This window comes from Nicotiana attenuata, unplaced genomic scaffold (genome assembly GCF_001879085.1).
Source record: "Nicotiana attenuata strain UT unplaced genomic scaffold, NIATTr2, whole genome shotgun sequence".
NCBI classification, from domain to species: domain Eukaryota; kingdom Viridiplantae; phylum Streptophyta; class Magnoliopsida; order Solanales; family Solanaceae; genus Nicotiana; species Nicotiana attenuata.
The window spans coordinates 14,948-27,146 of record NW_017677209.1 but is presented as its reverse complement, the minus strand read 5'-3'; the positions used below and the strand labels follow the sequence as shown (position 1 = coordinate 27,146).

The window sequence follows — 12,199 nt, the reverse complement described above, 5'->3', positions numbered from 1 at the left end:
TAATAAACAAGATTAATAAAAGTTCACATTATAGTATAAAAATATTAAGTAATAAATAATCAAAAACTATAAGCAAGGAACAAAAAAGAGAAAAAAAAAAGTATGTCTAAAATTGTAGAAGGATAAGAATATTTGAATTTGAGGTGAAAAATAAAGTGGTAGTAAGAATTTTGTTAAAATAATATTATATAATTTAACGTGCTCAAACAGACATATCACAATGTTACATGTATAGTATTCTTTAATATTGACCATAAAATATAATACAAGTGTCAAAATCAAGGGGTTGGGTTATTACAGATATAGAAAAAGAAAACAATTTATCCACTATGAAATTTGAAAAATGGTTTCATATGTCGTGCTTCTTAATTAATATCAAATAATTATTTATAATTTATATATAGAAGGTTTAATTTATGGTTATTTGCACATAATTTAAATAACCCAAATCATAATTTGATATGCTTTATGTCCGCGCATCGCGCGGGTACTAATACTAATAATGATAAACAAGTAAACAAAAAACGATAAAGTCCACAAAGAATAAGTAAGAACTATTTGTTACTAAAATCGATAATATGAGTCCGTCCTCCTTCTATATTCAATGATACTTTAGGTTCTCAAACTTTATGTCTTTTTCTTTGTAAATATATACGACTTTTAAAATTCTAGATGTTAATGACATTAGTGCTAAAAATATTTCAAAATTCATAATTATATTAGTTAATAACCAAAAACACAAAGGGATATTGCATTTTTTAAAGAAAAAAATAACACTATTTTTGAAACCTTGATTTGAGAAATACTTGAGGAAAAAGTATGTGTTGTATATTAGGATGAAGCAAGGAAAAATATATAAATATATTCTGACAAATAACATTTGTATATGATTATATAACAATTAACGATTGAAAAATATTATTTTTGGAAGTTGGTTTTTCAATTATTCTTCACTTTCACGCGCCTAAAGGAGAGAGTATATCCACGCTCTTTAACACTTCCACGTCCAGAGTGTATCAATTATCAAATAGCCAACTTCAGAGGGTAGCTAAGACTACAAATTGCTTAGGAATTGTTTTTTTTAACATACGCTCCATACTTTTTGCTAAGTAGCATAGTCCTTTCAGAATCTATTAATAATAAGCAGGGGCGGAGCTAGCTCTTCGCATACGGGTTCGGCTGAACCCACTATTCTAAACCTTGTATTTGTCTTAAAAAATTATTGAATTATGTACAATTATTAATTTAGAACCCAGTAACTTAAAATAATTAGAATAATAAACCCATAAGTTTCAAATCCTGGCTCCGCCTCTGATAATAAGTAACTTCGCTACAATCTTAACCTCCTATATATATATATATATATATATATATATATAAGCAAGGTTATGTGCCTGGATAGAAAAAGAAAGCTCACTCCAAAACGAAAAGAGTTAATAAAAAATATAGCGATTGAATAATACCTTTTACGATAATAATTTAATATTTTCTTAGATTTAATTTTATAACTCAAACACAAATTTTAATATAATATTTAGGTAATTTTATAATTTTATATTCATATATCATAAACTCAAGGGCGAGATCTCCACGTTTTATTTTCCTAATTTTTTCCATCGCTGCAATTTTCTTTTTCTTTTTCTCATTTTGACTGCAATCATCACGTCACTCGAGATTCTGGTTATACTCGATTCTCGAAGATGAGTTCTTCCTTACTCTCTGTCACCTATTTGGTAATTCCTCTCTACTCAACTTCATTAACTCAAGGACATGATAATTGATAATCTAGCTGACTCTCTCTGAATTTTAAGTGCAAGAAATACTACGTTCTTTTTGGATAACTGGAACTCGTAGGAAGTTATTATTAACATTAGGGTAAAATAAGTGAGCCACTCTGGGTGGAAACAGAAGACCTTAGCTTGTTCGTATTCAAAATCTCTCTCAAGGCCACTTCTTTATAGAGTATATTACAATGGATTACTACCATATACTTCAAATTTCATGATGCTGACTCGAAGAGAGCAGGTCTTCGTCGACCTGAGAAAGACTGGAAATACGAGGCAAAAGTTTACTCCAGAAAGAAATTAGTCGGTATAACCGGATCCCCACCCCTCTCCCGAGGAAATGAAAAAGGAAAGCTAAGGACTAAACTTGCAATCCGTCATGGCAAAACTGTGAATAACTGGATGGCCGTACTCCCCCGGTGAAATAGAATATGATCTGCCATTGCAATCTTATTTAGTATGGTACAGATTTGTTCATGAACGCTTGCGCTGTCAAATTTACAATTGCCGAAGCATATAGTGCACATATTTTACATCATATTCCTTACAGATACATGACTGACTAAAAGAAAGTTATTTGTCTCTTTTTTACATGGACAAGAACATTCTTTATATTCCCATTGATCCACCAGCATTGAACTTACTGATTCAGTTCTTCCTTTCCATATATTCGCTGAAGCTCTCGGGTTGCAGCTTGAAATGACTCTGATGATGAGAATCAGTTCGAACATAAATCATATGCATCAGATATTTGATGACTTGTCACACACACACACACACACACAGAGAGAGAGAGAGAGAGAGAGAGAGAGAGAGAGAGAGAGAGAGAGAGAGAGAGAGAGAGAGAGAGAGAGAGAGAGCGAGCATTAATTTGGATACAACTACCTTTCCAAATTCGGAAAGCTTTTTGATTGATAGGGGAACCAGTCACAGTTTGAATCGCATCGAATAACAAACTTTGTGGTGTGCTCCTTAGCTCCTGTGTTACCTGGTATATGGTTTTTCCATTCTCAAAGTATATGTGATTGTTAGGGTGCTTTGTTTTGCAACCAGCATGACGCTCAAATTCATAGGCATTAAGCACCTTCAAATGTGTATATAATTGCAAAATCAGCACACAGGAAAAACACATTATATGAATGAAAAAGCAAAGTGAATAACTTGCCTTTGAATAGTTACATGGTTGACAGCCGCATAGGTAGCCCGAACCTTTTATAATACCACGAAGTTCCTTAATTATAACACGCAGGAAGATTGCTGGTAAGCCATTGACAGCAAAATTAATGAAATTCAAACAGAGAAAAATGTACCTGCCGGGACAAGACATATTTTACAGGTACCTCGTCAAGCATCCCTGTTGACACCAAACTTCTAACATTTGATGGAAAGCTGTTAGGAGCTCCTTTATGTGCAGATTTAGATTCTATTTTGTTTTTTGGCATGGAATCATCCGTAGATTTTGAAGTCTGAGAGGATATATCAACTGCATTAGCATTTGATCCATCAAGCTGCTTGTCACCATGTGTTTCTGATGTCTGAACTGACGATTGATAATGCAAATAATCGTAACTACCAACTGGCCTTGCCAGAACATCAATATCAGACACCAATTCATATCCAAATAATGTGTCTGAATCCCCTCCGGTATAGGAGTCAGCAATTGATATAGTGTTGTGACCTTTCCCAACATTGGATCCAATGGATCTAGTACTTATAGCCCCAGGATTGTAGGGCTGACTTTCACTGTTCTTCCCATATGCATGACCCATGCATAGAAAGGATGTCTCACTAACTCTATTCTTTACCTGTCCGATAGACATGTCAATGTTGTTTTCACTTGGTGAATGAAAAGCATTCACTGAATCTTCGACCTGATTAACTTTAACTTTTCTGATTCCACTATCGCTTACGCATATATGTGGTTCTTCAGTAGTGTATGACATTGATAAACCAACTAATGTATCATCTCCAATTTGGTTGTCAATCACCTTTTTCCTTGTGGTGGAATTCCCTGTTTTACCAGGAGACGTGCTTCTCTCAGTTAAGTCGATTGGCCTGGTGGTATCGACTCCAAACAGCCTATCAATGAATTGGCATGCTCCTGACTGAAGACCAGAAGTAGTCTCCCAACATGTGGAATTTGCCATTGCAAGTCCGGAAGCTGATTTGCCGAGTGAAGTGTTGACAGCTTGTTTCTTGTTAGGAAATAACTCCGGCTCAGCAGCACTGGAGAACAATCGGTGAGTACGCTTTGCTTCAATTCTTGATGAGTTATCAAAAACTGCTTCTCCATCGGATAGATGTCCACCACCCTTTGGTATCCAAAAGTCCTTGTCATGGAAAGACTGGAAAAGATCTAATATGAATGAACTAGATAGGTCGATTCCTCGCAGTATAATCTCCTTATGGTAAACAGGAATGGTGGGCAGGGTTTGTGAATTGGAACAAAGCAGGTGAAAACAAACGAGTGTGGTGGTTGGGGGGGGGGGGGGGGAATAGGCACGACGGTGTGACAAGAATTTCTCAGCACTAACCAACAAAAGAAACTATATATAACTTGATGCAAAGACCAAGTATGAGACGCATCAACAAAGAAGATATCAGACAAAATCACAGGCATCTCCATCAACCAATTGCTTTTTCTTTAGAAATGGATTAAAATGGTTTCTACTGACATTTTAGCTTAAGTAATGGACTAGAGCTTAAAGTGGTAAAACTGAAGCAACTACTACTAATTTCACCACTGAGTACAAGTACTAAGCAAAACCAAAAACATTAAGCAAAACCAAAAACATATTATCTTTAATAGTAAATAATCCAAGTCATTCGGACAGAATTGTTCCACTTACTGGACATCTGACATTTCAACGAAAATTAATACTCCTTCATCTAAAAAAGAATGACACTGTTACTATAAAAAAGTCAAAACAATTGCCTTAATTTACCATCTTCTGTGTAAATGTGGAAATTTTATTTCATAGGAATTAAGAAAAGAAACTGTCTGATTTTATACTGAAAATTAAAATTAGGTATGTTAACCCTTGCACCACAAAACCAACCACTCTTTTAGTAACAGAAAGAGTGTAATTTTCTTCTAATAAGCACCCCAAAAAGTTCAAATTTGAAGTGCAATTTTACAAACCAAAAATTTCATCTTTAAATGTCACGTCGAGCTTCAAAATGGAATATCAAAGACAAAAGAAAGGTCCAATTAAGCACAACTGTTCATAAAAGTTCCAGTAAAATAGCATAAACTCACAATAGCGAATTAAATACAATACAATCAACGCACAAACACTCACGTTATGGAGCTTCTAATAAAGACTAGAAACACTTACCATTCTGCAGGTTTTACTTCAACGAATTTGACCGCCAGAACTGCTCATATTTTTTTTTTACCTACGCTTCAAATTCTCAGAAAACAAAATGTAAGAAGAATTATCAGCTCAGAATTTACTTTTACCGTTCTACTATTCGAAGCGGAGTGAAAATTCTTAGTGAGTTAAAAGCCCTAAATTGTGAATTGGGACATAGCAAAGAGAGGATCGTACAATCGGATATTTAGGAAGATACCAGGAACGGCCAGGACAATCTTCCGGCGGCACATCGGCGGCCACCGCCTGTATATTGAGGAAGAGATTTTTTAAAAAGAATTCTTTTTGTTTTTGCTTATTGAGGGGTGTTACGGTGACTGAGGAGCAGACGATCGGCTCTCGTGGAGACTACAAGATTGTAACTGAACCTGCATTATCAGATTATACTGTTAATTGTTAAACCCTCTTTTACCGTACACGTGTCTTAGATATGGCGAATCGTAGCCGTTTATGTGGCTTTTTGGGCATTTCGGGTCTTGATGACGTCAATGAGTGATAATCCCATGGGCTGGAGCTTCCCGGTATCCCGTAGAGCTAATGAATAATTCATTCTTAATAGAAAATTCGTTTTGTACATTAATCCGACAGATGCAACAGACAGAAAATTAGTTTTGAAAAGAAAAACAGTTGTTTTAATACTCTTAATAGTAGAAAATTACTTTTTCTATTATTAGGGGTCGTTTGTTTGAAGATAAGTTATGTTGTGATCAATGTTTTAAAAGGCGGGGGCATGAGGCGAGGCGTTTTACCTCTGAAGAGGCGAGGTGTATGCCCTGAGATATGTGGCATAAGTCCCACGGATCTTTAAATTTTATTAATTTTAAGAATTTTAAGATAGTATAAAATAAAAAATAATTATAAAAATTACATTAAATCACAAAATTATAACAAGTAATCTAATTAAAATACTTATAAATTATAATTCGACTATGAATAATACGAAAAGTATGATATATATCATAATATGCAAATTAGTTGCAACTGTAGGCATATAAAATTTTACTTAAATTAAATCCATAAAATAATTTGGACTATATTTTAAATTCAAGATATATTGGTCCAAATAAATATTATGGGCTAATATATAAATGAATTAATTATATAGGTCCAATATAAATAGATTAAATAAATAAGTCTTAATCCAATGGGCTAAAGTAATGAGCTCAATTCATTAGGCCCAAGATGTCATCTTCCTAGAGGCCCAGTTTGGTGTCACATGTCAAATGACGTGGCACGCCAAGTCAAGCGGAAGAGCCAATAGGACTATGCCACGTGTCAAAATGACAAGGCATGCACAGTCACACTAAAAGGCCAATGAAATCGCGCCACATGTGCAAGTGACATGTTCTGGCCAATCAAATGCGGCCATGTCACGCTTCAATTTGATTGGTCGGAAAGAGTTTGTTCTTATCACAACTCCTCCCTTCCACAACTATAAATAGGGGTCTTCATAACTCAGAAAAGACACCAGAAGTTATAACAAGAAGTAAGAAGGAGCTCGTGGATCAAACGCTGCAAATTCCTCTACAAGTTTCAAGCTTCAAGTTCAAGTTCAAGAAATCAAGTTCAAGCTCAAGAACGAAGAACGAATCAAGGTCAAGTTCAAGCAATCAAGCTCAAGCTCAAGAACAAGATCATCGTTCGAGGCAACAAATACATATTCAAGATCAAGCTCAAAGGCCCTTGAATTTATACTAGAAATGTAGAATCGGAGGAATCATAGAGATTGTACACTCAAATATTCGAAATAAAATACTACGATTGTTGCGATATTTTCGGTCTTGATTTTATTTTCTCGACGCAAATTTATTGTCTACAAATTCTGGCACGCCCAGTGCGACCAGTTCTGCCCTTTATCTCTTCCTCCTGCAAATCGAAACTACAAGCTTCAAAATTTTCTATTGTGATGATCGGGGTACTTCAAGTCTCGTCTTCAAGTTTCGCCAAGGCTACACCCCGACAAACCTTGAAGTAGGGGGCATTTGTAGACATCGGAATCTTAATGGATCGAGTTAAATCCTAAATTCAAGACACTACAAGACCTCTTGAAATTCTAGGAGTCTGTCAGTGTTGCTTAAAGGCTACTCTACCAAAACCCTAGGTCACTCTTATAAAAAGGGTTACATAATCCTTAAAAAATATCTCAAAAATGGAGATCATCTCAGAAATCCCATAAACTCACGGGATATTCACAAAGAGATCAAGAGGTGACCGGATAATTCTTGATAATCAAATACTTCAAGAAGATCCACAACATACTTCATGGATATCAAATAAATCCAAGGAAGTCTTCATCATCCTACGTTCGAGAAACACGCTGCTCCAGCTCTCGAATTACGGATAACAATTCAGAGAAAGAATCAAGGGAACAAACAGAATTGTACCCGCATCATTTTATCAATAAAATTACGTTTCTTCATATTTATATTGTGGTTGCAATTTATTTTTGAATCACGAAAATTTGTTGCAAACAAATTAGCACGCCCAGTGGGACAATCTCTACCTCTCATCTCAACTTTTCATTCACCAAATACCAAGAACATTGTAATGGCTTCAAAGAAAATCAACTCCGTTTCAACTTCCACCAAGGCTGCTAACTCCAGGTTCTATGCTGATGTGGAAAGCATCCTCGATGTCACCTTTGGAAGCTTCGGACCAGTTACGAGGAGCAAAGCAAGCTCTTTAGGATAACAAGCACCCCAAGTGCCGTCCGCATCAACCCCTGTTTTCGGATCTTCATCCTCAAAAGGAGTAAGATCTGCCACGAACGCATCTGAAGGAGGAAGCGATGTTGCTGAAAAGATCAAGAAAACTCTTGCTCTGCTTGACCTCTCCGGCTCCAAGCACTCTGCTGTGAAGGAAGATGATGATGCTTCAAGTGATGGATCCTCCCCACTTACACCACATAGCGTGAGCCAATCAAGGATCAATCTGTGTGAAAATCCATGTTACTCTCCGTCATCCACGACAATCATGCAAGCCATGGTGACAAACACTTCATCCATGGAGGAGCAGTTGGCAAACTTGACGGAAGCAATCGCTGGCTTGACCAAATGCATGCAAAATCAAGAGGCTAGAATTGACAAGCTAACATATAGGGTGGGAATCTTGATGGCAGAAGAATCTACCCATGCACCCGACAAGCTCCCAGAAGTTCTAGAGAGTGACTCTCCCCCAAGACAAGCAGCATCCACTAAGGCTATCCCTGTCTCATCTGAAGGGATGATTCCAATCGATCAACTGAAGGAGTTCATCGAAGGAACCATTAAGAACAAATATGAAGTTGCTGCCAAATCCTCCATTACATATGCAAAGCCGTACACTGCAAGGATTGATATGTTGAAGATGCCTGCTGGCTATCAACCTCCGAAGTTTCAATAGTTTGATGGTAAAGGTAACCCGAAGCAACATGTTGCGCACTTCGTGGAGACGTGCAACAATGCTGGGACTTATGGAGATTACCTCATCAAGCAGTTTGTCCGCTCGCTAAAAGGAAATGATTTTGACTGGTACACGGGCCTCGAGGCTGGATATATCGACAACTGGGATCAACTAGAGCAAGAGTTCCTCAATCGTTTTTATAGTACGAGACTGTCACGACCCCAGTTCACCCTCCATGAACATGTCGTGATGGCACCTAGTTCCTACAACTAGGTAAGCCTAACAATGCGGAAATAACAACTTAACTTGCGAAATGGTTAAATAAAGCTAGACATATTAAAATAGTAACTGCATATAAGGCCGCTCGGCCTATACAACTCAAAAGAAATACGGAAGTCTACAACTCAATCCCAAAACCCGGAAACTCACGGGAACCACAGGCTAATAGAAATACTGTAAATGCTCTAATCTCCAGAATGTCTACATCAAAAGTATGATAGAATCTAGACACTACAGATAGAATAAGGAAGGAGACTCTTCGGTCTGCGGACGCTGCATGTATACCTCGAAGTCTCCGTAGCTCTCCTCGCCTCAAGGATAGTGCGCCTGAGTGGAGGAACCTGGATCTGCACATGAAAAACATGCGCAGGAAGGGTATGAGTACACCACAGCGGTACTCAGTAAGTGCCAAGCCTAACCTCGGTTGGGTAGTGAGAGGAAGGTCGGGCCCTACTAAGATAAGATATAATAATAAATTAACAGTATGAAAAACTGACAATAATAATGAGTACAGCAGTGAGATAAGACGGGTTAAACAAGGCAATATCAAATACACAAAGAACGGAACAGCCACAGAATAAGTACAGCTCAATACCAATGGTAACAATGAGGATCTCCCAGGATACCGTCCTGTAGTCCTTTTCTCAACTGTCCAGTGGATCTCCCGGGATACCGTCTCGTAGTCCATCATATGTGTATATCCGAAGGATCTCCCGGGATACCGTCCCGTAGTCCAGCTATCAACGTGCAGGGGGATCTATCGGGAATCTAACCCGCAGTCCCAAAGTAAATGTACAGGGGGATCTATCGGGAATCTAACCCGCAGTCCCAAAGTAAATGTGCAGGGGGATCTATCGGGAATCGAACCCGCAGTGCCAAAGTAAATATGCAGGGGGATCTATCGGGAATCGAACCCGCAGTCCCAAAGTAAACAAACAAGGGGGGGAGGGGGGAGCTACTGGAATCCCACATCCGTAGTCCCAATGTAAATGCGCAACCACAACCAGAAGATATTCAGAAATGAAGTACAAAAGGCAAACATCAGGTAGTACTAGCCTAGCATGCTTCACGTAGTACAGTCAAGGCAACTTAAACAATTAGGCAAGTTAAATCAACTAAACATGCTTTTCTAATCTAACACAGGTTATAACTGCAAGTAAAACAAGGCAAATATGAAGGAAACTCAGTCTCAATATCTTAAGTAAAAACCGGGTTTTCAACAATTAGCTCAAGTACGCACTCGTCACCTCACGTACAAGGCACTCAATTACCACATATCAAATCCTAAGGGGAAAGGTCCCCCACACAAGGTTAGACAAGCCACTTACCTCAAACCGGCTCAAAATCAACTAGAAACCACGCCTTTGCCACGAGTATCCGACTCCAAATGGCCCAAATCTATTCAATACATTTACATATCATAAATAACATCGCAAACAACTGGTTTTGCTATTTAATTCAAAGCTACGTCGTGAAATTAGGTGAAATGACCAAAATGCCCGAACCTTCAGGCCAACGCCTCGGAATCGAATAATTTTCACATTTTCAGAATCCTCGTACTCTCACGAGTCTAACCATATAAAAATCTCCCAAATCGGAGGTCAAATGCTCACTCAAAACTCAATGGTTTAGCCTATGAAGTTTTGCCCAATTTCTTCCAATTTTTGATCCCAAATTCGAATTTAAAGGATGGATTTAACTATAAAATGATGAAATATAACTAGAAGGGATAAAAAAACATTACGCAATAGTCTTCTCTTCAAAACCCTCTGAAAATCGCCCTTGCCCGAGCTCAATTTGGTTTTTTCTAACTTATGAAATCAAACCCTCGAATTTTCTATATCAGAACAGGCATTTCCGCTTCTGCGGACAAGGGACCGCTTATGCGAAAAATGAGTCGCTTTTGCGACTTTCACTAAGGAGCCAATGTCCGCTTCTGGGGAATTTAAGCCGCTTCTGCGGTTCTAATAAAAGTCCAAGTTTCCGCATCTGCGGTTCTCTTTCTCGCAGATGCGAGGCCGCTTCTGCGGAATTTCCTTTGCATCTGCAGTACCTGAAAAACTCTGCCCAAACCCGCTCCTACGATGACCAGGCCGCTTCTGCGGTTCCCAAGCCGCAGAAGCGAAAATATCAGAAGAGAGAAAAACCAGCTGCTGCAACACTTCAAAAATTCTTCCGTTAACCACCCGAAATCATCCCGAGGCCCCCGGGACCTCAACCAAAAGAACCAATAGCACCTAATACCTCATTCAAACTTGTACCAACCCTTAAACCACCTAAAACAACGTCGGAAAGTCGAATTAATCAATGATTTGAGCATAAGAACTTCAAATTCCATAAAAATACATTTTCGATCAAAAACCTAACCAAAACACGTCCGAACGACCTGAAATTTTGCACACACATCCCAAATGACACGACAGAGCTACTGCAACTTCCGGAATTCCATTCCGGCCCTCGGATCAAAAATTCACTATCGGACCGGAAACTTCAAAAATTCAACCTTCGGCATTTCAAGCCTAAATGAGCTACGGACTTCCAAAATACATTCCGAACACGCTCCCAACCCCGAAATCACCTAACGGAGGTAACAGAACCATTGGATTTCCATTCCAAGGTCGTCTTCACACTGTTCCGACTACGGACCATTTTTTAACACTTAAGCTCTCATTTAGGGACTAAGTGTCCCAAACTCTCCGAAACTTAACACCGAACGTCCCGGCAAGCCAAAATAGCAGAAATGAACTTAGGGGAAGCAGTTAATAGGGGATCGGGGCATTAATTCTTAAGACGACCGGCCGGGTCGTCACATCCTCCTACACTTAAACATTCGTTCGTCCTCGAACGAGCATAGAGAACATACCTGAAGTAGTGAAAAGATGAGGGTAACTGCTGCACATTTCCTGCTCGGTCTCCCAGGTCGCCTCCTCGGCCGGCTGACCCCGCCACTGAACCTTCACTGAAGCTATGTTCTTTGGCCTCAACTTTCTGATCTGCCTGTCCAATATTGCCACCGGCTCCTCAACTTAGGATAGATCCTTGTCCAACTGGACTGAACTGAAATCCAACACGTGCAACGGATCCCCGTGATACCTCCGGAGCATCAAGACATGAAATACCGGATGAACTCCGGCCAAACTGGGAGGTAAGGCAAGCTCATAGGCAACCTCCCCAACTCCCCTCAAGATCTCAAAAGGTCCAATAAACCTCGGACTCAACTTCCCTTTCTTCCCAAACCTCATGACGCCTTTCATAGGCGAAACCCGAAGCAGAGCCCGCTCACCAACCATATATGAAACATCACGAACCTTCCTGTCCGCGTAACTCTTCTGTCTGGACTGGGCTGTACGGAGTCTATCCTGAATCCGTCTTAACTTTCTC

The 12,199-nt window shown here is 38.8% G+C and overlaps 1 protein-coding gene across 6 annotated transcripts; it reads right to left on the bottom strand.

The window, feature by feature from the left end:
• Positions 1 to 2,204: 2,204 nt before the first annotated feature.
• On the bottom strand, positions 2,205 to 5,515 carry LOC109221334. 6 transcript variants are annotated; one of them, XM_019385806.1, is made up of 6 exons: positions 5,336 to 5,515; positions 5,123 to 5,188; positions 3,095 to 4,129; positions 2,950 to 3,015; positions 2,670 to 2,868; positions 2,205 to 2,489 (listed from the first exon to the last, which is right to left on the bottom strand). In XM_019385806.1, exons 2-6 carry the CDS (start codon positions 5,123 to 5,125, stop codon positions 2,425 to 2,427), a joined length of 1,368 nt encoding a protein of 455 aa, XP_019241351.1. In that variant the 5' UTR covers positions 5,126 to 5,188; positions 5,336 to 5,515; the 3' UTR covers positions 2,205 to 2,424. The 6 variants fall into 6 exon arrangements, with proteins under 6 accessions (XP_019241351.1, XP_019241354.1, XP_019241352.1 ...); XM_019385809.1 differs by having other exon boundaries at positions 3,095 to 4,096; XM_019385807.1 differs by having other exon boundaries at positions 5,358 to 5,515.
• Between the last annotated feature and the right edge of the window lie 6,684 nt (positions 5,516 to 12,199).